General features: G+C 45.7%; 2 protein-coding genes across 8 annotated transcripts; both read left to right on the plus strand.

Annotated features, from left to right (window-relative positions):
- The first annotated feature begins 841 nt into the window (after window positions 1–841).
- Window positions 842–4,906, plus strand: asb8 (ankyrin repeat and SOCS box containing 8). Of its 4 annotated transcripts, XM_048240551.1 has the most exons (5): window positions 842–923; window positions 1,176–1,255; window positions 2,451–2,637; window positions 2,716–2,820; window positions 3,144–4,906. In XM_048240551.1, exons 3-5 carry the CDS (start codon window positions 2,509–2,511, stop codon window positions 3,777–3,779), a joined length of 870 nt encoding a protein of 289 aa, XP_048096508.1. In that variant the 5' UTR covers window positions 842–923; window positions 1,176–1,255; window positions 2,451–2,508; the 3' UTR covers window positions 3,780–4,906. The 4 variants fall into 4 exon arrangements, with proteins under 4 accessions (XP_048096508.1, XP_048096507.1, XP_048096506.1 ...); XM_048240550.1 differs by lacking the exon at window positions 842–923 and having other exon boundaries at window positions 1,248–1,344; XM_048240549.1 differs by lacking the exons at window positions 842–923; window positions 1,176–1,255 and adding an exon at window positions 1,399–1,614.
- Window positions 4,907–7,297: 2,391 nt separating this feature from the next.
- On the plus strand, window positions 7,298–27,151 carry atf7a (activating transcription factor 7a). Of its 4 annotated transcripts, none has more exons than XM_048240553.1 (12): window positions 7,298–7,403; window positions 13,463–13,534; window positions 18,030–18,126; window positions 18,679–18,812; window positions 19,093–19,257; window positions 20,343–20,500; window positions 20,809–20,908; window positions 22,057–22,173; window positions 24,058–24,198; window positions 24,721–24,909; window positions 25,737–25,842; window positions 26,867–27,151. In XM_048240553.1, exons 2-12 carry the CDS (start codon window positions 13,487–13,489, stop codon window positions 27,109–27,111), a joined length of 1,500 nt encoding a protein of 499 aa, XP_048096510.1. In that variant the 5' UTR covers window positions 7,298–7,403; window positions 13,463–13,486; the 3' UTR covers window positions 27,112–27,151. The 4 variants fall into 4 exon arrangements, with proteins under 4 accessions (XP_048096510.1, XP_048096509.1, XP_048096511.1 ...); XM_048240556.1 differs by lacking the exon at window positions 7,298–7,403 and adding an exon at window positions 26,570–26,607 and having other exon boundaries at window positions 13,444–13,534; window positions 26,867–26,969; XM_048240552.1 differs by lacking the exon at window positions 7,298–7,403 and having other exon boundaries at window positions 13,443–13,534.
- Window positions 27,152–27,514: the final 363 nt, after the last annotated feature.

Here is a 27,514-nt window from a genome sequence, read left to right on the forward strand (position 1 = left end):
GCACGCTCAATTCTCATAGGCCAATTTCCTCAAATGTTGAGAGATGGTACTGGGTGAGAGCCACACATCTAATATTTGTATCTTGATTGAGATTTCAGATGAGAATACTTGATGCATTGACTAGGGGTTTAGTAATGCAGTACATGAGTAATGAATCACTGGGGCTTTGTTTGTCTGTTTGTTTTTCCATTAATGAGTATGAGCAGCTAGTGGTTTAGTGTAATAAAATAAAATGCACTAACTTGTTTTAAAAAAAAAAAAAAAAATCTTACTGTCATGTAATGTGAAATCATTTTAGAAGAATAATGTTGATGTTGACAGGCTTGCAAAAATCTACAGGAATAGCATTTTCTCCTTAATGTTGGGTTATTTCTGTTTTCTTGATTTAGGGGTGGGGTGGCAAAGGGAAGAATATATAGCAACGGATTGAAGTGTTTGAGACACTAAATTCTAGCTGTCTGAATAAAATGTCACAAAAAGAAAATAAATTATTTTGTTTTGGCCTTAGAGTACAATTACTCTTGTTTTTGGTTTGTGTGTGTGTGTGTGTGTATGTGCGTGGGTGTTGTAATCTTTTGTATTGCTGTTCATATGATTAGATGGTGTTTAATGTTACACTACTTAATCTCCCATTTTCTTTTCAGACACCCATGAATTGGTGCAAATGGAGAGCTGACACCCTTATCTATTATCTGATCCAAGTTCAGTGGCCTTTTGACCTTAATGTGGTCTTGCTGATATTGATGGGCAAACATAAACTAGCAACAGCAGCTAGGGCAAGTTTGTGTTTACAGTTGAAGGATTAAGAGTTGTGCATGTTTGCTCAGAACAGTGAGGAGGTGTGAAGTGCAGTAGCCTACCATCATCAGACAAGGCTCCACATGGGATTTTCAATCAAGGGTCCTTTTGAGAAGATTAGGCAGGTTAGTTCTGTAATATTAACCAGCAAAAGGCATGCCTGTTTTTTATTCTGAGGACTGAGATGAAGGTCTATTTAGATTTACATTTTTAAAATACTCTGTACCCTGTAGTAACATGGCTTGTTTATTATAACACTGTTGGTACATAATGTGAAAAGAAGCCTCCTATTTGTACAATGAGAACTGTAAATTAGTATGCGTTTTGATGTGATTGTTTAGTGTTTAATTCTTGTATTTATTACATTTACTGTACAGTTAGGCGAGTCCAGTGGATTTGAAACCCTACATGGCATTTCCACAGCCAACCGAGGACTATATTTGGAGATGAGTAACTGGTATGTGTGGAATGCTTGCAATGACATTTGGTAACATTGTTAGCCAGCACGTGTGGGCTTCAACTTTAGGCCGCGCGGTAATGAAACAGGTTTGAAGGATTCATTTCATTACTATCATTGTATGATTGCCGTCTTCGGGTCTCGGGTGTATGTTTTGGTGAATGCACTGTGGCGTGTAATCGTCGCGATGACGTGATGTGCATGGCGTCGCTGTGTTTTTGTTGAGCAGTCGAAAGAGTGTTGCTGCCATAACGAGTTAACTAGCTCACTGGGTTGCTTCCGTGAGGACGTGAAGGTTCGTTATTGCCGCAGAAGGCAAAATAGTTTGATACGGAAATAAATAGGATGTAATGTTTAAGGCAAGGAATTAAACTGTATAATACTATTTTGTGTTAGAAGTGTATCTGGCATTGTATCAAAGCTATAGCCACTTGCTTGCTAAGCATTCTTAGCTCGTTAGCTAACGATACTGTAGTAAACATGTCCCAGGTGTGGGCTAGAATCTAATTTCCTTCATGACAGCATATGTGTTTCGTCTCTTTATTTTGTTAGTATTTATAAATGTGCATAAGTGGTTTGCCGAGTTTCCGGTGTATTTGATGAAAATACTGAACATAAACGCGTTGTTAGCATAACTATAGTTAGCATGATAGGATTTGTAGCCAACAAAAATGGTTTGTTTTTGGTATGCTAGTCACTTAGCTAGTTCTCCATTCACGTGATGGGCTTTGACAGTCGGCAAATTATGTTCGCATCGTACTGTACCCGTCATTGTTAATGTTAACATTTCAGATGATCTGGACAGAGAGTTCATAGTAGGTTGATGCTATTCGCGTATTATTATCTGTCTGCTAGCTAATGTTCTCCAAACCATCATAAGCAGGTCCCTATTGCATGCCATGTCAGTATACAATTCTGAGTGTTTTTAAGCAAGACTGACGTCGGGTTAAACGCTACTAATACAGAGATCGGCGTCAAAATACTCCAGAATTTTGACGAATTTCTACTGCCTAACTTGCCGGATTGCTTACAGAAATGTCAAGTGTGTCACCGTGTCTTGATCAGTTGGTTCCCCATATTGCTACCAATATTGCTATTGCCTCATAAATCTCTGATAATTCTCTGATAGATCACTCCATAATCGTCTTATAATTTACCGTGGTCAATTCTAGTAACTCTTCCCTTTTTACCGCAGTTTGTTTCGAGTGCGGTGTGAGTTCACCCGGCCAGGGTGAGATGTACTTCCAGTCCAAATGAGCTCAACTATGTGGTACATCATGCAAAGCATTCAAAGTAAATATTCTCTGTCTGAGAGGCTGATAAGGACGATTGCTGCCATCCGCTCATTCCCCCACGACAATGTTGAAGACCTTATACGCAAGGTAAACCTGATAGCGACTTGTCATTTGCAACTTTGCTGCAATCTGCACCATAACTTAACTGGTGTCTTGCTTGTCCAGGGGGCAGATGTCAACCGGATGCACGGCACTCTGAAGCCTCTTCATTGCGCTTGCATGGTGGCGGATGCTGACTGTGTTGAGCTTTTGCTGGAGAAGGGAGCTGAGGTATGCTACTCTAATAATGTCAGCAACAATCAGTAATATCAGTGTTTCCCATACATTGACTTATTTGTGGCGGCCTACCACAATATCAACATTGACCGCCACACAATGATTTTCTAGGTTGTACTAAATTCTGCTTAAATCTGGTTAGTATCATAACCACGCTGTGCTAATTTGTTAACTGTTGCATTCAAGTTAATTCTGCAAACCAACCACCACAAATGGAATTTAATTCTGTGGGAAACACTGAATATATTAAAGTTTTCTTAAACTTACTTAATTATTCCATCTGTTAGTCTTCAGCCTAAGTGTGAGTTGGTCCACAGGTAAATGCACTGGATGGGTATAATCGCACAGCGCTGCATTATGCTGCTGAGAAGGATGAGAGCTGTGTGGAGCTACTGCTGGAGTATGGTGCCCAGCCCAATGCACTGGATGGCAACAAGGATACGCCCCTGCACTGGGCTGCCTTCAAGGACAACCCAGAGTGTGTGCGGGCTCTGCTGGAGAGTGGGGCCTGCCCCAACGCCCGCGACTACAACAGCGACACGCCGCTCAGTTGGGCCGCCATGAAGGGCAACCTGGAGAGTGTGCGCGTGCTGCTGGAGTACGGCGCCCAGGTGCACGTCACCAACCTGAAGGGCCAGACTCCCATCTCGCGGCTGGTGGCCTTGCTGGCGCGTGGCCTGGGCACGGAGCAGGAGGAGGAGTGCCTGGAGCTGCTGTGTCGGGCCGCCGGCCTCTTCCAGATCCGCCGCGCCGACGGCTCGTTGCCCCGTGAGCTCACCAAGGATCCCCAGCTGCTGGCCCGCCTCACCAGTATGGTGTCCCAGCCACCAAGTCTGCGGGGCCTGGCCCGGTGCGCTGTCCGCCAGAGTCTGGGCGTGCAGTACCTGCCTACAGCTGTCAAGCAACTCCCACTACCTGAGTCTGTCAAAGAGTATGTACTGCTCAGAGACTGACAGCCCAGAGGCTTGCTCAGGAATAGCAGTATAGTAGGAATAGCAGTACAGTGAGTGGGGAGAGAGACTGCTTATAGTACAATGTAAAGGAGCAATTGGTTGTATACAATACTGAAAAAAAGTCTATTGTTCATTTCGTTGAAATAGTGTGATGGCAAGTGTCTGTGTCTAGTAAGCTGTTGTATGCGTCTACAAGATGAGTGACAGTCAAGTGCTTCCAACTCTATTCTCCTGATCTCAGTATGTGATCCTGCATTGATCTGGATGCAGTGATGAGAAAGATGTTTAAAGGTATGCACATTTATTTTTTATTGGAAGAATAGGAATTTGTTATCTGATATACACAAATTTTCATGGATACATAGCAAATTTGACTTTTTAGCTACATTTGGATTATCCCTTTCCCAATAATTATTTTAAGTGGCACAGATAGCTCCTCTATTTCAGAAAGAATTTTTATGTTCTAGCACTTGAAGTTATTACTTGCGAATGCTTGTAAATCATATGTAAACATGTTGCTGTGTATATATATCGCAGATCATGGAAGATGGTCAATTTTTTGGTCAGGTAATTATTCTTTAAGCATGCGTGCAGTCTTTTACATTTAAATAAATGTTATTCTTTTCTGTGAACAACTTATATTTTAGTAATGTTAATACATTTTTGTTTCCTCTGGTGCTCATAGGAATAATGATAACAATGTTGTCACTATGTAAAAAAAATTCTTCTTTGCAAAACATGTATTGTTTTGACAACTTATTTCCTACTCTGCTCACAAGCAGTTTATTCATTGGATATCTTAAAAGGATGAATGTGAGATCTGAAGAATGGCATGGTTTGTGAATAATCTTAAATAATCTTAACTGTCTGAAATGTAGCTTCATCTTTGGTGTCTGGCTTAAAGTATTCTCAGTTGCTTTGTCTTTGTTTCTTTGCTGCTACTTTTTTTTTCATTTGCAGTAACTGTTAACATGTTATGTTTGGACATGAACTTAACTCAAGCATACAAAATGACTTCATGGTAAATTCAGCTGAAAAGAAATAAGTCAAATGTACAGTCAACCGAAAAGTGCATTCTTCTTTTGTTATACTGAAAGTAAAAGTCTTTCCACTTGTCATAATCAGTGCACCCGAGTTTGTCTTTTTCTTAGTCATAGTAATGCATTATAGGTACATCAGATGATGAACTCCTATAACAACTTATCCTACTAGTTGGTCTATCCTACCAGTTACACATTGTTACAAGTGTATTGACAAAACCCTGACAATACTGTATAGATATGTTATAAATGCCCTGTATGTTTGTGCTCTGTGTACTCACTACCTGGCTTTGTCCAGCAGATGTCTCTGTCCTACAACAAAGTCACCATCTATTTCCAGTGCTGAAGAGACAAGTGACTGGCTTGTGTTTTGATTTGTATGAAGTAAGTAACCCTTCCAATTAGCGACATTCTTCTCATCCAGTGCCAGCCATTGATGTTGTACTCAGATGTGACAAATATTTCTTCTGACTGTGATTTGTTGAAGGTCGGTTTCCTTACATAATAATAATAATAATAATAGGGAGAAGAATGCTATCAATGTCATTGATATGCTGTAGCTTCTTATAGTGTTAAGCTTTCCTGGATCTTTTCAAAAATGCCTTTTGATCCCTGGCAACTTCTTATGACAAAGCCTTCAAAACTTAATAAGGGTACATGCTAACTATTATGGTTATGGATTTTGTTCAAAGCAACTTACAAATAAAAACAATACAATAGTTAAAAATTATTAGTGAACAGTTTTAAAATGTTGGTAAGACTACATTAAGGAAAATAGCAATAATAAACAATATCAATGATCCATAGCCTAATGAAAATAAACAAATACCATAATATACCAACCATAACTCACTAAGAACCAGTTAATTAAGTGTATGCTGAACATACTGAATAATGCTGAATAATGTCTTTAGATCCCTCTTGAAAGACCCAAAATTCACAGGAACAGAGAGTACTGGGAAACTCATTCTACCAACGAGGAACCACCGAGTAAAAGAGTCTTGAATTTGGCCTAGTGATTATGGCTGGTCGACACAACACTCATCAGAAGACCGCAGTGGGTGGTTGGGGATGTAAAGCTGGATCATATAATTGAAATAACAGGGAAAAGATACAGTGTCCTATAGGTGAGGAATTTACACTTTATTCTGGCCACTATAGGGAGCAAATGAAGAGTAACTAGGAGAGGATATTAACTCAGATCAGCTCTTTGTTCAGTTATTGTGTATATTTATGGCCCATGCTGGCATCTCAAGCACAGGACGTCCCTTTCGAAGGAATACAAAAAGCAGTCAGGATCTCAGGAAGGAAACCAAAGCAGAACTATGAATTCCCCTGCTGTTGTGTACAGTACCTACTCAAATGTAGCCTGCACACCTTTTCCTCTGTGACACGTTTGTAAAGGGTTTCATGAAAAATACACAGGACAATTCTAAATATCAATGAATTGTTGACCGACTTTTGGAGTGCTTCTATCTGTTTAATAGTCTGCTTGCCATCCATCCAATGTATGGGTAAATGATGGCAACAACTGCCTCTTGTTATGCTCTTATTCAACACATCGCTCCACATGCCTGTTTGGAGTTAGGCCAGCTATTATGCAAGACGTGATCTTTGGGATCAGATCCATAATTAAAGACATGGCTTGCCACAGTGCAGGCTCAGGATACAGAAACGGGAAGAACAATTACGAACAAAGCAAATGAGCAGCAGAACTGACGTGAAAGCAATACTGAAGAGCTGAAACATCATTTGCCATGTGGGGAGACACAAAGATTTTTGTTGAAGGTTATGTTGTGTTTGTTGTGTGCTATGTTTTATTGTTTGTAGGTTATGTTAACTAGCCCTCTGTCAAATTAGGTACATTCATGGTAGACCTAAATGTTGTTTTATGACAATGTGCAATATAGCTTCTTATATTTCTGAAGTTCTTCAAATTTCCAAACGGGTGAATCAGTATATGCTTAAAATTGCTCTTACAGGATACAAAAAACAAAACAAAAAATGGGATGGGATGGAATTTTTACTAGGATGGTATAGTTCTCCGGTCTACAATATCATAAGAGTAGGCTTGACCATGCACATAGCAACCTAGGGGTACGAAGGACATGAGACTTTATTGCCAATGATCTCTTACACCCACAGTGTTCTGGAGACTGGCTGTAATGATAAGATCCTTTTGCCTATAGCCTATGCCTTCAGGCTTCAGACAATGTATGTGGTGCACATACAGTTGTGTTCATGAATGTCACAGGAATAGGCCTCAGTACACAACACAGAATGGCTCAAGACAGGCCTATTCTGTATAAGAACATAGCCTACTACATGATTATGATTGGCCATTGGTGTTTGTTCGCTCAGAGGAGACTTTTTCCGATGGTTCGTGCTGTTGATCACCTACAATTTCCAAGTCCTTACACAGACGTGACTTCCACTTCTGAAGATGAAATTTCACACCATCAGTCCCGCCTTGTTGAGGGACCGATTGATGTCGGGCTGACGTTGCCTCTCGCGATGCTTTGCGTAGGAGGGGAGTGTCAGATTCCACGGACAAGAGAGGATAGAGGGAGAGAGGGGCGCTGAGGTGAGTTTGTAAACATTCTACTGTCAATTTTATAATCCTTATTTAGTGAAGACTGAAATGTCGTAAATGTACAGTGTATCACTGGACAGATTGGTTTTGTTTAGTTCGAGCGAGTGGTATTTATAAATGGAGGTCTATTTGTCCCTTCACTAAACTGTTGTGGTAGCTAACACTAGCTAAATCTACGCACAGTCTGCTAGCTAACAAGTACAGTACTGGTTCGTTTGTATCGCAAGCTACTTGCTAGTTTGATCGCTATTCACAAACAAGTTAGCGAATTATTTCTACGATGCTCTGAATTATTGGTCTTAAACCAGGGTCATATCTGACAAAATGTCGTTATGTGCAATTGTCTTCATAGACTGTTGTAACGAGTTTGATCTGTAGGCGCAGCATACTTTTTCGCCAGCACAGCTTTATTAGCTCGCGGCCTGCTCGCTGGAAGTCCCTGGCCCTGAAAGAAAGTGGTAAATTCCAGGATTTGAGTGGGTCTCTCATCAACCAATTACGATCAGCTAGCTAAGTCGATGGACATTGCTGTAAGCAACTCATAAAGGCCATGTCGATGATTGACGTCCTTGTAGCCAATGCTTCGAGGTTATGGGCTGGCACATGCGGGAAAAGGTGGGGTTTTAACCTGGCGTGTGCATAACTTAGCTAGCAGGATAGCTTAGCACGGTGGCTGGCTGGTTGGCCAGCTAACAACTTAACATTAGTTTAGCGGCGGTAACTAGTTTCTTTTACAAATCTTCCGGAGTACATAAACTATTTAATCACACACAAAGTCGAATTTATTGAATCTTCGTTAACCTTAAACAACTCTGCGTGTTCACTGTCAGCTAAATAATTAAGATCTGGGTGTCGCCGCCCAAATGATAGTAAGCTAGCTAGTCAGCCAGCCAGGCATCTAGTATAATGTTAGCGTCGCTATCCTGCTAACGTTTATAATGTTATAACGCAAAGGCTGTGTCATTGGCTAAGTGGCGATTTGTATGATCGTTTTTACGTGGTAATCCGCCTTCAATGCTTATTATTTAGTTTTTATGTTTATTTTAAAACTTACACGGAAGATATCTTAGCGAGTACTGGCATGAGGGTGGTTTGACATAGTTAGCAGTTTGGCGAGCTAACGTTAGCTGACGTTTTGTGAGGTTTTGAGTGATACATTAGCTAGATAAGACAAACAAGTTAAGACCCAGTTTGATCAAAGATTTCCATCTGAGTAAAAAAAAAATGCAGTCATGGACAACTGGGATTAACGGAATGAAATTGAATAATTTATGACAACCACAGGTTTTATTTATTTAAATTGGTCTATTTTTGTTGTTTACATGAAGACATGGATGCGTTAGGAGGCGAGGTTGGAGAGCAAGGTCTAGACTAAATATTGGAAGTCTTTGTGACTGGTCTGTCTCATACTAGCACTGAGTATTCTGTTGATTTATTTAACGTAATAAACAGCAAAGCATTTGCTGGTCCTCCAGTGTTCTGAGTCTTGGACACCTGTAGTGGAGTGCAGTGCACAGATCCTTTAGAAATATCTGCTAATTAGTAGGTTATCCATAGACATATGAGCCCCACCATGCATCAACATACCACACCTGTCACCACCGTGTGTGTGTTCAAATTGTATTTTAAATGGAAATGTAGGTCAAGTTGTTTGGAGCTTGTTTTTTGGTGTTGTTGAAAGTGTAGTTCCAAAGCTGGTCGTTTCCCTATGTGACAACGGCAAAGTTTTATTTCTCTACTTGAACACCAGAACTGTGAAGTGTGACATGGAAACATTTGCACAAAATTATCATACCTGATTTTATGTGGGAAATTGAATGCTCCTTTTATGATAGATTTAGAGCAATAACTGTGATGACTCACATATCCAGTACATGTGTCCGCTGCAGGTTTGGTGCTGTGGATAAAGAGCCAAGAAGTGAATGAATGTGAAATCACATATGCAGCTCTTTGGCTTGGTCATGTGAATCAAAGCATCATCGTTCTTTTAGGTGGACCCTTTCCCTTTAGCAGTTCCACCCACTGCATGTATTGCATTATAAGTGAGGCTTTACTTGCAATAATAGCTGCTTTCAGTTATTTGTAAGTCTGCATGCTCTGCGGATGTCAAGCGGTTGGGCCTTATATCTGAACATCATAACCGGCCATTTGGAATTCCGAGCCGGCTGTTACACTACTCCCCTCCTAGTATTTCCGACGGACATTATGTAAATGAACTTGTGTCTGAACGAAGCGAAGAACATGCGGAGATTCTGTTCATGTGCGTGTTCAACCACACGGAGATTCTGTTCATGTGTGTCGGTGTCGCACACACATTACTGCATAATGTCAGCATGTTAGCATCATATCTGAATCACCCGAATGGTCTTTGACGAAGCTCTGCGAAGGACGTGTCTGAAAGCAGCTGAATGAAAGGATGTCTACCAGTTTGTCAGTGTTTTTTGTATTCAAGGTCATCAGTACAGCACCATTAAACATACCCTAGAGACCATAATCTGCTTTGTAAATAGAGTTTGAGATTCAGATTGTTTCAAGTATCTCAACAGAAAGCTGCACTGGTTCCTCCATTGTGTGTTATTTTCTAATGGCTCAGCAAGACATTTGTGTTGAGACCTCTGCAGTTATGCAGACCTGGCTATTGGGTTTCATTTGTTCCATACAGCAAAGCCCAGGTTCAGTTCGGTTAGATAAATACATACTGGTTGGTGCTCATGCCCTGCAGCCTAGATCTCTCTTCACTCTGACATGCTGAAGAGCCCCACACTTACCTGTGAGCTACCCAATACCCAGGAATCTTCCATAAGAATTCCTATCTTTCTCTCTCTCTCTCTTCCCCTTGCTGTCTCTTTCCCTCTCTCTGTCTGCCTTTCTCTGTTTGTGGGGTCTCCCCTACCCTCTGGCAACTCAAGCTCCAGATTCCTCATTCCTGGCTGCAGCCGGAGCTATTAATACAGTTTGTTTAGTCAGTTTCCTAGCAGGCAGCATCAAACACTGCAGGCCAGTAGCTGATTATAGCCGGGCCCCCGCTCCACTCCACCTGCTGACGAGGAGAAACCCAAGTCAATAGTGGCGACGGCACTGGCGTCGGCTTCGAACCTCGCCCACTGGATCCAGGCCACCGGCCAGTTCGGCTGTGCCTTGCCACCCCCTGGATGAGTTTAAACTTAGTGGACGCAGCAGGTCCTCTTCTGGGGCTTCCCAGGCCCCAAAGCCCAGTCTTGGCAGCCACCGCCGTTGCCATGAACAGCACACCAGCCATCTCATCAGCAGCTCTATGTCAACACACACACACTATGAGTTCTCATCTTAGGATGGAGAGAAAAAGGGAAAGGCTCAGGCTCCCATTTGTTTTATAGGCTGAAGATGCAATAATCTTGGTTTAATGGCAGCCTTTATAGCCACTGAGATTGAGTGAAATGAGAAAAGGGCCACTGTTTTGCAGCGGTGGAGGTTGTAATTAAGTTGTTTTGTAAGATGGCTCCTTTTTTCTGGGCCTATTTTTATAGCAAAGGCCCTGGTAAGATTTCAAGTGAAATGGTTCTTTTAACATGCATGCATTTTTTTTTTTTTAAATCGACTTCCTCTATTGCTTGTTGTCAGCACTTTCGTGTCTTGAGATGTAACACATGATATGCTATCAGGGTCCAGCAGATTGTTACTTGATAAACAATTGGAAAAACCCACCTGATGCATAATTTTGTGAGTTTGTGCCTGTACTGGGCCATTTAAGATTAAGAAGGCACCCATATAGTCAGAAGAATGTGAAGGTGATGTTTGTCTTTCTGTGTGTGTGTTTGTAAATTGACTTCTCACACACCTCTGTCCAAATTGACTTTATGCAGACTCTAAGCTGCTTGAAAGCCTTGGCACCAAGCTGTTGGCTCGCCTGCTTGAGTCTGTGAGGTCTGCAAGGAATCAAGCTGCCTCGCTTGTGTGTCACTTTGATCTCTGCCAAGAGGGAAAGGCCTTCTCAGAGGCAAACAAGATGCAGCGATTCCTCTCTCTCCTACACACACACACACACACACACACACACATACATAACCTTCCCCCAATGGAAAATGAGCCAGGGTATGCAGCAGCAACAGCGGCTCGGTTCAACCTCAGAACCAGCCCGACACCGTGTATGCCTCAGAAGCGACCATCCAGTCCAGTGGAGCCACTCGGGTGGGTTAACACCGGTAGCCCTGGAGGTCAGCGAGAGCAGCCTGGTTAATGTCTCCGTGTCAGAGGAGAGGCCATGGAGAGCTCCCAGGTGTAAGCGAGCTCTTGAGGGCGAGAGAACGAGAGGCCGTGGCGAAGCGCCCTGTGGATTTATTATGCGCAGCCGAGGATTGCGTAACGGTTGCTGGATGTCACTCGGTGCCTTTGGGTCGGTGTAGGTGGGGGGTCAACGGAGATCGGGGGTGGAGGAGCAGTGTTGAAACATTCATGTTGGCTTCTCCACCATCCGCCTGATTCAAATTTAATGAACACATTGCCTTTTTTTCAAGAAAGTGGAAAAAAAAAGGTTGAATTCCCGAACCTGTCCTCACACGGTGTGTAAAAGTATGCCCAGGAACATGGAGGCTCTTCACGGAGAACCGACACACAAGGAAGAAAACAGTTCTACCCATGGATAAATAGACTGTGGGTTATGTCAGTTCAGTGTCCCAATGCAAAGGGGAGGAGGCTGTGAAACTGGTGCCTCCTCATGCAACTGTGTGTGTGTGTAGTGTCGTTCAATTGTGAATCAATGGAACTTCCCGTTGAGACAGACTGGAAGTGGCAGAGGAGATGGGCGGAGTGCTCCCACACTAAATGAGCGCAGATGAGTGCGTGTAGGGGGCAGCTGTGCAGTACATGCATGGCCAGCAACACGGTTCCCCCTTTACGGAAGCAGCCAGTGGAAAGAAGGCTGAACACTGGAGACCCAGTGAAGGGTGCACTGCTGGACTTTCCCATGCACACTACTGTTTGCCCAGAAAGGGACTTCCTTGGTTTCTTCTCAGTAGTGGCAGTTAGACTGAGAGGATGCAGGTTCTTGCCATAAGAATAATAAGCAGCAGAGGAAGTATAAATACTGAATAGAAAACTTTATAGGGCACCTGATGTGTTGTTACCAGGGAGACTTGTACAGTTATATGCAAGCATGTGCAACACAGAGAGAATAATTTTGTCAAAGAGGTCCTAACTGAACTATCTAAAACTATTAGTCGTGCAGTATTACACAGGGTTTCCCCCCTAATTACAGCAGCAAGCCAGCGAGCCAACCACAACCAGTTGTCAGAGTTTTGGTCACTGAGATGGAGGGCTTATATCAACAGCATAAATGTCTGCCGAAGCTAGCCATATTTTAGGAACACTGGCTGCGTTATTCCCCACAAAATGGATTTATGAAGGGGACACCCCCCTCATTTCCCCTGCCCACAACCTGGGCCCCTGTTTTTAACAGAAACCTTGTAAACCGTTAGTGTGTTAGTCTCCCCATCGGGTGGCAGATTCTTCTGATCCCACTGAAAATGTGTGATTGTGCGTCGTGTCTGTTCATGTTTCAATTTGTGACCCATATTCTGTGCATGTATGCAGCCGATGCTGGTGCTTCCACTACTACGAGTTTGAGGAAATATGCTACAGGGGCATCTTATGAGGTCCAAGACTTTGTTTTACACTGAGAGACTGAGGATTACAATGTGAAGGAGAGGAGGAGCTGCCAGAGAGGCAGAGAGAGAGAGAGAGAGAGAGAGAGAGAGAGAGAGAGAGATGGATGTCATTGTGCAAATGTCTGTTCCCTCCTCATCTGGAAACTGCTCCTCATTGGCCAGCCAGATGCCCCCAGTGTGAAGGAAGTATCACCAGGGAAACTTCAGCTTGCTGTGTGTGTGTGTGTGTGTTCTTTTTTCTTCCCTGCTCGTGTTATTTTTAAACACCCTCCGCTTCCTGCATTGACTGAGGATCAACCAGTAGCATCCATGCTTTGTTGGATTTAGAGAGGCAGCCACAGACTTCTATTTAAAAAAAACGGCACCAACAACATAGCAACAATGTCTTTTTCCTCTCCTCTCTCACAGTTACATTGCAAGCTCTTCGCAAAAATGGGGGACGACAGACCTTTTGTGTGCAATGCTCCTGGCTGCGGGCAGGTAAGTCTTGCTTTGTTCTTCAGCCCAGTGGTCTTGGGTTTCAAACATGTGTATGTGGGGGGGTGATTGTGGGTGGGAGTTCAGTTCACACTCCGTGTATCCGTGAGTGTGTGCTTGAGAGCTTGAGAGAGAGCAAGAGAGAATGAAAGAAACAAACTCCGGTCACACTCAGTGTTTCCTTAGTGTGTGTGTGTGTCTGTGTTTGCATGCATGAGTGTGAAGAGCTTTTCACACTTAATGTCTGTGTGTGTGTGTGTGTGTGTGTGCGCGCGCGCATGCTCCTGTGTGTGCGTAGACCATGTGGTAGATGCAGTAACAACTTCATCAGTAGTGGGGCAGCCATGTGCTGGAGCGGGTGACACGGGCGGGCTCAGCGTCTGGCGCCCTGGCACTTGTTTGTGCACACGAGGGCACCCTCTTTCTCAGAAACCAGAGTGCGAGATGGTCGACAGATAGACAGGCGTGCAGACATACACACTCAGTCAGAAGAACACTAAGAGAAGGCTGTTGTGAAACATGGCTAAAGTAACGACTAACGTCTCCTCCACCAGTGACTCAGAGGCTGTGGCCATGAGTAATGTGGCTGCTGTCGTTGCCTCAACTCGTCTGCCCTCCCCCCTATCTCTCTGTCTCTCTGTCTCTCTCTTTCTTTCTTTCTTTCTTTCTTTCTTTCTTTCTTTCTTTCTTTCTTTCTTTCTTTCTGTCTCTTGCTAACCACTAACTCCTTCTTTGTGACCACGTTTGAAGACTTGGCTGTGATATGCCATGTAGTGCTGAATGAGTGCGGCCCAGAGAATAATACACCATTTAAAAAGCAGCCTTCTGGCTGGAGGAGATCCACTCGCCACTTATTTCAGTGCAGCCAAGCTGGTCAGCGTTGTGTGGCCGCTAACTTTTCCCACTCTGCTTCTCTCACTACACAGCTGCATTTCGAGCGTTGGCGCGATACTGCTGGCTACAGATTGCGAGTCTGTTGCCCTCCTGAGGGAGGCGATCAGCTCCTAATGCACAGACCCACCAGGCGGTTTTAATTTGAGTGGTGGTTGGACTGATCAGGAGATGCGCCTGTGGAGCACCCCGATGTTCATTTTCCACCCGCCCCACGTGCACGTATGCAGCCCTCGTCTCTCCAGCTCCTGGACACGGGCCCTGCCTCTCGGGCCTTTTGCGGTTTAGCGATGCTAAGTGTAAACATTCAGCAGAGCAACATGAGTCTGGTATGAATAATAGATGCAGGCTAGTTGTTAGCTCGTGGTTTTTTTTTTTTTTCCTTCTTTTCTTCCTCTTGTCTCTGCAGAGGGGAAGAAACCTCAACACACATCCTTATCACAGACATCTCCTATGTATGCCAACAGTTATGTAATTGGACAAGCTCATCTTAGAAGGCCTGAGGGAGAAGGACTGTAGTGCCGAGCGCACACGCACGCGCACACACACACGGCCACAGGCCGACAGAAGGTGCTGCTGAGGGTCGGCCCGTCTCAGCTGGTGTACAGGGCGGCCTGCTGTCGGCAGAGCGGTAGCTGGGCGGACGAGCGGAAGCCGTGTTCCAGGCCTTCCGCCGTCGCGTTTGTGCAGAAACACCTTTCTTTTTTTTTGCATCGGTGATGGCACAGTGCCACAGGGCGTCAGCTGCGTGCAGTTGGCGTGATGGGATAGGACAGGGCCTGCCTCTTTTGCCCAGGCCTCATGCAAAGCTGCACAGTTCATGACGAGAGATAATGCAGCTTGCATTACGTTGCTTCGAGGAGGCGGCTTTTGGAAGGCTCTGAATGAAGGGGAGACTGGTTGGTGTTGGTGTGAGGGAGGATTTTCTAGGAGAGCTGAGGATTTCCACTGTAAGAGCCAAATTGAGTTTTGATTGTTTCTTTTCTAGTTGTGGTTGTGAATGAGTGAGTGAGTCTAGATGGCCACCAGTCTGTCTATACCCACCTAAAGGCTTGTTGGAAGGCTGGAGGTGGAGCCCAGGGGAAAAGGCCTTAAGAACGGGAAGCCACAGCATCTGGGTGTGGTTGAGAGGGCAAACCGTAATTTGATTCCGTGGTGTGTAGACTGGGGTGCTACCATGCAAGAGACTTATTTTTATTGTTTTATTTTATTTAGCCTTGCGTCTGTTATAGACCCTTTCAACAAGGGAAACAAAAACAATGCTTGAACGTTCTATTTGGGCCCCAATCTACTTCCTCTGCATTAAGATAACATATGGAATGTTAAAACGGAAGTCTTGTGGGGCCAACTATGATGCTGATAATGGAACTCTCTTGAAAGGGTCCATATCCTACATCTTGTTACAATAGGTGGTCATTGGTCAGATTGGGGCAACTGTTGCTTATCTTTCCTCTGCATGCATCAAGACATGTCCAAGACAAGTACTACAGCAGAGATGGGGTACATTTGTGAATACTAGTTACTACACCAGCAGAGATGGGGTACGTTTGTGAAAGTACTACTACACCAGCAGTGATGGGGTATTTTTGTGCGTGACCTCGCAGATCCCCCGATTCCATTTGCACCCAGCTGTCACCAGCCCTCCCACTCTCAGCAGCTCCACTGCAAGCCCAGCAGGACATTTCACTAAACAGTGATTCCTGCACTGGCTTTGCATGTAGTCGACAGTGTTGTTTTGGAGGCTTCTTCAAAATACCCCTATGCCAACATACGATGTTGACCCAGTATCTTCATACAACCCTCCCGCCCCCACACACACACCCACACACCCACACACTCCCACACCCACACACTCTTTTCTCCTCTTTGAAGCCCCTTAAGAAGGCGCCAAAATCTTGCTGCTGCATGTAAATCATGTTAAGAATGCCCTGGCTAATCTTGAGTGTGTTCTTTCCACTGCACGGCTCTTTCTCTCGCTCGGCGTCATTGCCATGCAAACAGGGCGGTTTTGTTTGTGTGGAGAAGTGGGCATGAGTGGGCACACGCTCTGTCCAGCTCTCAGCTTTCCTGTTAAGTGACTCTTATGTCCTTCACCACCTCTTCCAGCACCCCCAGCACCAGCACCACACTGAGACGCAGTGTAACCTTCTCGGGGCGAGGGGTGAGAGGAGTGTGCACCATGCAGTTGTTGCACTGGTGATGCTGGTACATCTAAAAATACAGCGCCTGACACTTGACTGTGTTTCCACTGGGTGCACGCTCACTCGCCCGCCTGCCTGTCTCGCTCTCTCTCGCTCTCTCTCTCTCTTTCTCTCTCTCTCTCTCTCTCTCATTCCTCTCTCTCCCCTCTCCCTCTCTCTCGGCTGCAATGTAACTGTGACCCACCGCCAGAAATAGTCCAGGGTGGGTGGGGGTGATGTTGGTGGGGTAGAGAGAGAGAGAGAGAAAAGAGACGACAAAGACGGGCCAGAGGCCTCTGCAGCCAGCCGCTGACGGTTCCTCCCACACGGCCCACTGAGTCACCCAGCGCAGAGACGAAAGGCAAGCGAAGGAATGTGCCCAGGCACCACATGGCCAGACGCACCACATGGCCAGACGCACCACATGGCCAGAGGCACCACATGGCCAGTGCTGTTCCTGCTGCTGCTGCTGCTGCTGCTGCTAGTCCGGATTAGTCTGAAGTTGCTTACGCAGACTCACACCTGTTTTGTCGCGTGCGGTATGCGCTTTGACCTCTTACCCAGCGTGCGTCACGGGCCACATGCCGAAGAGTTTTTGCATGCGTCCTGTTTCGCAATGGCAGGCGCAGGGCAGCGGCTTGTGCGTTTTTAACGCCCTGTACGAGCCTGCCAGTGGATCGTGTCCAAAGTGCTGGGTCAAAGTGCAAGTCGTGGAAGCTTGGCGCTTCTGCAGCACAAACAGTTGTTTCGGCTTTTGTGTATGTGTAGGGTTGCATAAGTGATCTCTGGCTGCCAACATCCCCACCCACCCCCACCCCCACTCCCCAGTCAGGCATCTCCCTCAGGGCTTGTCATGGTTTGTCGTTTATCACCCGCACACACCACACAACAGTGCCTGGGATTCGCAGCGAAGGTGCCATCTGAGCATTGAGAGTGGAGGGTGGGGCATGGTAGCGAGGGCCCAGGCTGAATAGGCAGGCCCATTGTGGAAGCCCCTCTGCCCAGAGGCTGGGAGCGAGGTCACCGGGATCCTTTCCCAAACAGGGGCGTGTTATTTTTCTCCCGCACACAAACAGGCTTTTGTTGCGCATGGCACCCGCACAAACGCTAGAGAATACACACGCTCGGCTCACAAGAAGGCGCACGGGCGGAGGCGCCATACTGTACGGCTCAGGTTCTGAGGAAAAGTGATCGCTCGCTGTCTGTCTGTCTGTCTGTCTGTCTCTCTCTCTCTCTCTGTGTGTGTCTGTCTGTGTCTATCTGTCTGTGTCTGTGTCTGTGTGTGTGTGTGTGTGTGTCTGTGGTTGAGCTCCGCATGTAAAGAGTAGTCCTTCATGAAGTGCCATTTCTCTGGTCTCCCTGTTCTCGTGCCTACCTCTTTCTGTCTGCATATGTGACATGCATCTCTTTGCATTCCCTCTATCCAGAGATTCACCAATGAGGACCACTTGGCTGTGCACAAGCACAAACATGAGATGACTCTGAAGTTTGGCCCAGCGAGGACCGACTCTGTCATCATAGCAGGTATCTCACCACTATGTACCACTATCATAGCAGAAACCATTTGAAGACCATTTGTGAGTGTGTTTTTCCCCCCCTTCCTAATAGGCCTGTAAGCACTGTTAAATGAAGTGACTTGAGATTTTGTAGGCTGCTCTGACAGTCTGTTTGTCTCTTACACATGGATTGCACTTGCACTTTCACTTTCTGTGTAGTAAACTTCCTTAAAAGTATAAATAATCCAGCGTAATTTCCCCCTCAGACCTCACACGTAAACCAAAAGTTCACTCCCTCAGACTTTTTCAAATTAATCCTGAAACTGGAGCAGAAAGCACTTCTGTCTTGGGATAAAGTAAAAGGTTTTTGATGTGGATTAAGGTGAAACTGCTGAGTAAGTGTAAAGCCTCCACCGTTCTGCCTGAAGTATTCCCAGCATAACAAAGCTTCGGAGGACACCTCTTTATTTTCTCTCGCTTTGGCAAAGGCTGCCTGTCAAAATAGCTGTTGCTTTCTAAAGAAGCAGCCAAAAAAACGTGTGTGTGTGTCTCCCTAGTCCTATTTTTTTTTTCTCCCTAGACCAGACACCGACTCCCACACGCTTCCTGAAGAACTGTGAGGAGGTCGGTCTCTTCAATGAGCTGGCCAGCTCCTTCGAGCAAGAGTTCCGCAAGGCCCAGGAGGACGACGACAAGCGGGCCAAGAACCCGGCAGTGAGTGTTCAGGAAGGGGGGTGGGGGTCTTTGGGCTGTGTGGAGGTGGAGGGCTTGCACAGGAGATTGGAGGGTGGAGGGGGCTTGGAGGTGGAGGTGAGTGGAGCTGTTTAAACTCAGCGGGGATCACGACAGCACCAGCGGGCATCCGTCGCTGTAGTCTGAACCCTAGAGCGAGATGCATGAGCTGTGAAGGTGACTCTTGTGTTTTTTTCTTGTTACGTTTTGCGACTTGTTGTTCACTCTTCTCCGCCGCCCCATTTCGTGTATGTGTGCACAGCTCTCCTCTGCCAGCACGGGGGTCCTGGACATGAGCCTGCAGACGCCCTCCGAAGTGAAGGTGAAGGAGGAGGAGCCTGTGGAGGTGGACTCGTCCCCTCCTGGCAGCCCAGAGTCCATCTCCAGCAGGTCGGACAGCGAAAATGAGTACGTGGGGAGACCAAAGGTGAGGCCACCAGAGCTCTCGATACGGCAATGGGTCAGCAGGACTTAAGCCTGGAATGTTATACTGTATATAGTTACAAAGTGATGATCAGCATCTATATGCATACATCTGTATTGACGAAAACTAAAGCAGCTTGAAAAGAAGTTAAAACGTCAGATTGCATACTGTCTGAGCATCTAATATATACCCTAGGTGGTTTCCTGGGGGATTTGGGGTCCCCAAATAGTTAGGAAAGATTCCTCTAGAGACGGTTTCCACATGTAGCTGTTATTGTCACTGTGACTTGTATTAGTCCTGAGTGTGACATGGAAGATTAGAGGAACATTAGCATCTCTCTCCAAGTAGCAGGGATGACGCGTTCCCTTCAGAGCCTGACTAGACCTGTGACGTGCTTTAAGGAACATCCTGTGACTCACCAGAGCGATTCTAATGAGTAGTTCTAACCCACCAACCTTGTATAACACAGTGTTGGTTTCATTGGAAGGCGTAAAATGGCCTATGAGCACGTGCAGTGTTGAAATGGGAAAAGCAGGGCTCTTTTCCATGCTTCCTTTAGACGCCTCAGTGAAGAGGAGTCTGTTCATGGTCTCTATAGGGTAATTAAGGGTGTTTCCCTATCCAGTTGTTGCCAGATGTGAAAGTGGACACTAAGCACATGCACTTACGCATGAATCCACAATGGTCCCCCTCAAGCTGTGCATCATTAAAATCAGACGCATTTGTAGCTTGATCATTTGGATGGGCAAAAACACATCTGTGCATTGATCTACTGAATATCTGGAGAGGACACTGCACGAAGGCTCTAGACTAGACAGTATTGGATTGCCTTCTTTGGCAAACTAGGCTAACAGACATCAGTGAGTCATTCGAGGCTGGGTGGTAGTTCTAGTCTTGCAAAAGCAGTCAATCAGAGCACTTAATGTTGTATGATATAAGAATGACCACAGTGCTGCATAGTCTTCTGCATTCAAGTACATCACCACGACTACCGGATATGACACCCTTCTGGACCTCCATCTGCAACGTGCCTCATTGGCTGAATCCTTTAACTGAGTGATGTGACACCCTCTGCTCTGCTTTCACAGGACACTCCCCCCAGACCTCCGGTGAGTGCCGCCCCGACCCCCACCATCGTGCGGCCGGGCTCGCTGCCCTTGCACCTGGGCTACGACGCGCTGCACCCCACCATGCCCTCGCCCACCTCCGTCATCACGCAGGCCCCGCCATCCAACCGCCAGCTCGGGTGCGGACACTCACCACACCACCTCAGCATTCTCCTCCAAACCCACTGATAAGATTGGCTCCTAATTGCAGACTGTCGCACAAACGCACTCGTGCACCAGTAGCACAGAACAGTCATGCACAGTGGCAGTGCAATTAGACACTTTACTTTGGACGTTATAGTCTGAACCGAGAGCCGCTCATGCTTGGGGCTGATAAGACCGATATGACCTACTAAAGAAGATGCTGTTCTGTCTAGATAATAAAACAAATTATTTTGTTGACACTTTGACCGGTGCTTTAATTTATTGCTCTCATTCTTCTGTTTAGGTCTCCGACTGGTCCATATCCGATGATGATGCTTCCCAATGGCCAGACAGTGCCCGTGTTGCCTGGGCCGATGCAGATGCAGATGCCCTCAGTAATATCTGTGAGTACCTAAGACTGTTGCATGCTCATGAAAGCTGCTTTGCACTTAGCGCTAAGAGAGGACGCAGCTACCGTGTCACCTCCTCTAAGATGGCAGAGGATGGTCATACCGTGATGTTGCACATTGTAGTGGTGTAGCACATCTTGACTTGCTCACACTACTGTTGCTTTAGAACTGTGCTTTTCTCCTTCACAGCTAAACCAACAGTTTATAGCGCAGTAGATTCAAACTACCGTGTTCACCTTTGTTAATGTGCTTGTACACTTGTTCTAAGTGTTGGAAAAAAGAAACTTACTATGGCTAGGCTGCTGGTTAAAGGGACCAATGGAAAATATCTGTCAGTAGACATTAGCCCTCAAGATCATATTCAGTCCAGCTTTATTAGTTAATCATGTTTTGTTAGCATTTTATTATGCTAGTCACAGTAGGTTGCTTTTCATGCTTGAATTTGTACACGATGACTGCCTTATGCCATGTCTTAATTATACACTGTTACTTTTGGACAAGAACCACGATGTACCGGTTGTTACATTTTGTGATTTACCTGATCAAGAGTCTACATTTTCACATTTTGAATGCTTTGAAATGTGTAAGCCCTCGTATCATCGAGGGATAAATTATATATAGATCAATTTTGCACCCCAGGTTGGCGCCTCCTAGTTTTTCTTTTAATTAGGCTATAATGACTGTTTGGACCACTGATTTGTCTTGCAATTGTCTTTGTTATTCTGTTGCTTGGTGGAGTTGATGAAGTCTGTGCGGAAGAGACTTAAAGAGGTGGTCTCCCCCAGGGCTGCATAAAACATGTTGCCGTGACTGTTGCTATAGATACAAACTCCCAAAACCAAAACATTCATAAGTCTGTCAGCGGAAACATAAACCTGCCATTTTATTTGCCAAAACCAAGAAGTAGATGTATTCAAGTATGTTTTTCTGCATGATTTTGATGAGGAAATGTAGATGGGGTGAAAATCCTAAAGTCCTTGAATTGCTTATGTTAAACTGTGTTTGATACATACTGGGAGTGATGGTAGATGAAGGCAACAGAAAATCTGAGATCAGTGATTCTCATTATTTTGGGATTTGTGCAGTTTATGTCCAGTATATATGGTGGTATTTAGTGTGTGTTTGTGTGTGTGTTTGTGCAGCTGGCGAGACCTCTGATGGTGCCCAACATTCCTGGCATCCCTGGACCTCCACTAGGGGGCAGCAGCAGCGGCTCGTCCTCACCGTCAGGCTACAACCCCCATTCTGAGGCCAAGATGGTGAGTGGAGACACACACACACACACACACACACACACACACAAACACACAATGCAGGCATGCAGACCCTCTCTGCAACCTTGCAGTAGAATATACTCAAGGCTCAATATTGACTCGCATGATTCACCTGTTCTGTAATGTGTGCAGAAGGCTCATCCCTGAAGAGTATCTCTTTTGTGAGACCATAACCAGAACTAGTCTTGGTGTTGCTCTCAGTGAAATTAGCTAAGAACAATAGCTGTGGTTGGAGACACTCCATAATCTGTATTTGAGGCCTTTAGCAAGGGAGGAGATGCATGGTACTCCTCAAACGGATCCAGTTGTTTTCATGGTCTTTTTGGTGTATGCCCTCAAGTGATCCGGACTCTGACAAATTCCTGTCAAGTGATTCCAAACCACAATGCACATTGTGAGAATCAGCGGGTTGGCAGTACCAGCTTGAAAGAATACTGCTGTTTGCCACAGATGCAACCTTCAACAACTACAGGAGCCACAATAATGCTTTGTCTTTTTTGTGGCTGGTAGATTTTTTAGTTTTTTTGTTTCGTCAACTCGTAAATGGTGAATCATAAATAAACACAGATGTGGTCATCTTATGCATTAGCTGTACTCTTGTTGTGGATACTTTTGATACTGTCATGCACCATTAGCGGCGGGGGGAGGGGGGTTGGGGGGGGGGGGATTGGCCAGTTTAAGATGCAGTTTGTAATTCTGACAAAAGGTTGTTTATTTGAGCTCAACAGCCATCAAATTGCACCCCTTCATGTGCTACTAAAGACGTGTTGATTGGCTGCAATTGTTTGTCTTTGTTTAAGCCACCGTGTTTGTTTCCCCTGCAGAACCAGGATTGTGGACAAACACTTTTTTTTTTAACACACACACTAATCAGACCACTAGAACTGAAAAAGTTGTCATTTTTTATCAGATAGGATGCAGTCAGGTGGCAGTAACTCAATAACAGCAAGTCACTGACTACGTTTCCATGCATACCATATTCTGGTTTTGTTTGGAATAATGACAATATTCCAATTGTGCATGGGTCATGTAAACATATTATTCCAGCTGCCATAACCTGATTAAGCTCATATCCTGAATACTAAAAACCGGAATAACACCCCTAGCACATGTCTCTTTTAACTGGAGTATTGTGGCATATAAACACATACCAAATGCCCCTTTCGTAATATTAAATTCTGTCGGCACATGTTCATGCAAGGAATTTTGGAAGCTTGGTTTGTTGCTCTGACACTTGGCAAGCATAGTGAAAACTGTGGCAAAAGGCTTGAGGTCAATTTATCTATTAAAACCTGGAAGTGTAAATGTCATGATGGAAGTTATCGATGGCTGAAAACATCGCAATGCTCAACGAAGCATGTTTTGCCCACACTGCTGACAGATGAAGAATCGGTGAAAACCCCTCAAAGCGGCCTATTATAAGGCTAAAATTAATAGCGGCTCTAATCTGGCCAAATTCCCCTATTTTGCGGACATGAATGAAATTCAGGGACAGAGACCATTGAGACGTCATGACACAGATACTACTTCTACTGCACGTCGCTGGTTTATTCAGCATATGCTGATTAACATGTAAACAGGAATATACACATGGAAACATAACCAGAACATGGATCTTAATTCGAACGTAGTGTGCATGGAATCGTAGTCATTGTCACATTTCATGTGTGTTATCCAAAATCACAAAACCCATTAGTATGTATATTTAAGATATGAATTAGTTGTGGAGAATGCTAGAGATACGGACAATTCAAAGTTTTCGTGAGAATGAGAACAGCTGCAGTTGTCTAACTCCTGTGTGTTTGATGTGTGTGTGTTTGATGTGTGTGTGTGTGTGTTTGGTGTGTGTGTATCTGTGGTGTTGTGCAGAGGCTGAAGGCTGCCCTGTCCCAGCAGACAGCCACAGCACAGAGCTGCGGCCGGGTGTCCAGCCCCATGGTGCCCCAGCGGATGGAGCAGAGTCAGCTGCTGGTTCAGCAACCAGACGCCCCGTCCCCTGCACAGCCACAGGTAACACACACACTGCGCGCTGTTGCTCTGGAGACGTGCTTTTCACACGCTCCGGTCACGTTGAGTGGGCTTGTTGGCACTTGGCATTGAGCCCATATTGTCTGGGCAGTTGGACATGTCATTAGGTGCATGTGTGGGGGAGGTGTGAAGCAGTGGAGGAAGTGGTCGTGAGTGATAAACACTTTGAGGAAGCCTAAGTCGGCTGGAGAACCCATATCACTAGACTAATGGACTGATGTCATTTAATGACGGTCTGCAGTTTCAGATGTAGGCCTTTGTGTTGTGCTTCTGAATGAGTGACTAAGATCATGTGGGAAAGCCCAGCTGTGTGTACTGTAGCTCCATAACTAAGGACAGAGTCATGAGATGGAGGGGGCATCCCTCTGAGAGCTCCGAGTCTGCACAAACCCTCTCTCTGTACTGCTTCAGCTTGCTCTTGGCTTCCGTCAATGACCTTTCCCCTCTGTCCATTGTTCTCTTCTCTCAACTGGTATGGGCTTTGTCGTTCCTCTGTTCCGTCAGGTATCTCCCGCTCAACCCACGGGGGGCCGTAGGCGGCGGGCGGCGGACGACGACCCTGACGAGCGGCGGCAGCGCTTCCTGGAGCGGAACCGGGCGGCAGCCTCGCGCTGCAGGCAGAAGCGCAAGGTCTGGGTCAACTCCCTGGAGAAGAAGGCTGAGGAGCTCACCTCTCTCAATGTGTCTCTGTCGGTGAGTGGAGCCGGGGCAAACACCGCCATCCCCGTACCAAGCGTCTTGCCCTGTTGAGGATTTAATAATGTCAGATCGTTATATAAGCAGGGTTCCCACGGGTCATGGAATTTCTGGAATATCATGGAATTTGGAAAGTCTATTCCAGACATGGAAAGTCAGGGAATTTTATAATTTTTGGGTCAAGGTCATGGAATATGAGAGAATTTTGTTGTAGCAGTTTAAAATGTACTTGCCAGAACACATTAATGCAAATATATGTCCATGCAGAATTGGTATATATCTTATTAGCTTTACTGCTTGATTGAGTAGTAGTGTTTAGCCCAACTTTGTTTATTTAATGCCCATTTATTTATATCCTGCTCTAAAAAAGTAAAAGATTTTTAAATGCTACGTAGCTGCTCTGAAAAGCTTTGGTTACTATATTGTACCATTCATTCTATAGTAAGTCATGGAAATTCAGTTTTTTTGTCAGAAAGTCAGGGAAAAGTCATGGAATTTTTCATTTGACTTGGAGTGGTAAACCTGTGTAAGGAATATTGGACGACACAGCGTTCAAGTAGAAGAAAGTAATGCTGGTACACAAGTTTGAATTGATATGCAAGTGTAATTCCATTTTAAAATGGGAACTGCAAATAGGAATGTCTCACTGTCTCAATCAGGAATTCAAGCAAACTGTGATATAAGCATTGCCATATATGTTGTGCTATCCTTTTACATTACTAAATGTGAAACATGTTGGAGGTTGTGGAGAGGTCACTTGGTTCTGTAGCTCTAAAAGACTTCCTCCTCACGCCTGCCTCTCCCCCTGTGCTGCTCCTCTGCAGAATGAGGTGACCCTCTTACGGAACGAAGTGGCCCATCTGAAGCAGCTGCTGCTGGCCCACAAGGACTGCCCTGTGACCACCCTACAGAAGAAGAACGCCTACCTGGGTAAGCCCTGCAGCACCACCACCTGCATCCTGCATGGACGACAAACCACCTTTCTTCATCACAGCTGAAAGGGGTTGCGCTTGATTCCCCTGTCCGATTTCCCCATCCAGACGGGCTTGCAAAGCCCCCTTCCTCCCCCCTCCCCTCCCCTCTAGTCAGATTCTAATCCCTGGCGGCAGGTTATCCCAGGGAGATTACAAAACTCTGTAGCCGGGGAGGTCTGATTCAGAGAGTAGCAGGCAGCCAAGTGCATGATTCGCTACGTTTGCAACAAATTATGAGTAAGCCAAGTTGCTAAGCTAGAAGGTGGAACCATACAGCAATAGAAGTTGGAAGTTGGAAGCTGACCTGGAGTTTTATTGTTTCAAATGGGCTGGTTGGCCCATGCTGACTATGGTTGGCTGTGTTCTGATAATTTAGGACAACTGATGCTATTTCCTGGAATTAGGATACGACAGTTTTAAGATGTATCTGACTACATAATGTATCCTAGGAATTCCAGTCACTCCTTCATCTGACTTTGGAGTCCAAAGTTTGGACAGCACTCCCCACCCATAGAGGACCACCTTCAGATGTGACAGGCGCTTTTCACGCACCTCTGTTAATTCTGTTTGTTCTGAAACACTTACTGAACCTTTTGTATGTCTTGCCACATCGTTAGAACTCATCGTGTGCTATTTTAAGACAGACTGCACATGTAGTAACATGAAGGTGTTGTTTTTCTCAGAGCTGTGTATTTCTGGCAACCGTAGGTCCACTATTAGGGTGAGTTTGAAAGAAAGCTGAGTAAAGAGCATTCTCAGTTTGTCATATCTGTTTTTGCATTATGTCAGAGCCAGTGCTGTTAGCTAAATGAGCATGATTATTGTAACGCACATATTAATCCATGGTTGTTACTACAGATCTATTTTTTTTTTTTTAATCATTACAACATCCCAAGACCTTTGCACATTTTTCACACATGTAGTATTAGCCTTTAGATGTCATTTCTCACCCCCTCCTTCTCTGTCTTTCGCCACTGCAGGAGACGAGACCATGAAAGACGTGTCGGAGCCCGTGGGCTCCCCGGCCGCAGTCATCCAGCACAGCTCGTTGGCCCCGAGCCCCTCCTCGGCGGGCCCCAACGGGCTGAGCGCACGGGCGGCGGCCGAGGCGGTGGCCATGTCGGTGCTGGCGGGCATGGGCGGCCACCGGGGCGAGCAGGGCCACGGTGCCGGCGGGCCCTCTCACGTCATCATGGCCACACAGTCCCAGCCCTCCACCAGATGATGAGCGCAGCCCAGCGGGTACGGGACTCCAATCCCCAAGCGCCCCACCGCCGCACCACCCCGCTAGAAAGAGATGGAAGCAAAGAGAGAGGGAGGGATGAGGAAGGAGTCTCTACTCTTCGTTCTTCTGTTCTCTTCTTTCCTCCACCCTCTGACCCTCCTCCTCCTCCTCCTCCTCCTCCTCCTCCTCCTCCTCATCTTGAGCCGAGGAACTAGTCAGCCATTTGAGAACAGACTGGGACTGAGAGTGAGTGAGCGAGCGAGACTGCGTGCTCCCTGTTCACTATGCCATAGACTACAGGGGCTGGACTCCAAACCTCCCCACTTTTACCCTATATTACTCAGCCCGTCCCCCCCCCCACAACCCAGTCTTCACCAGATCCCAGTGACCAGTCACTTGTCCC

This window comes from Alosa alosa, chromosome 4 (genome assembly GCF_017589495.1).
Source record: "Alosa alosa isolate M-15738 ecotype Scorff River chromosome 4, AALO_Geno_1.1, whole genome shotgun sequence".
Lineage (NCBI taxonomy): Eukaryota > Metazoa > Chordata > Actinopteri > Clupeiformes > Clupeidae > Alosa > Alosa alosa.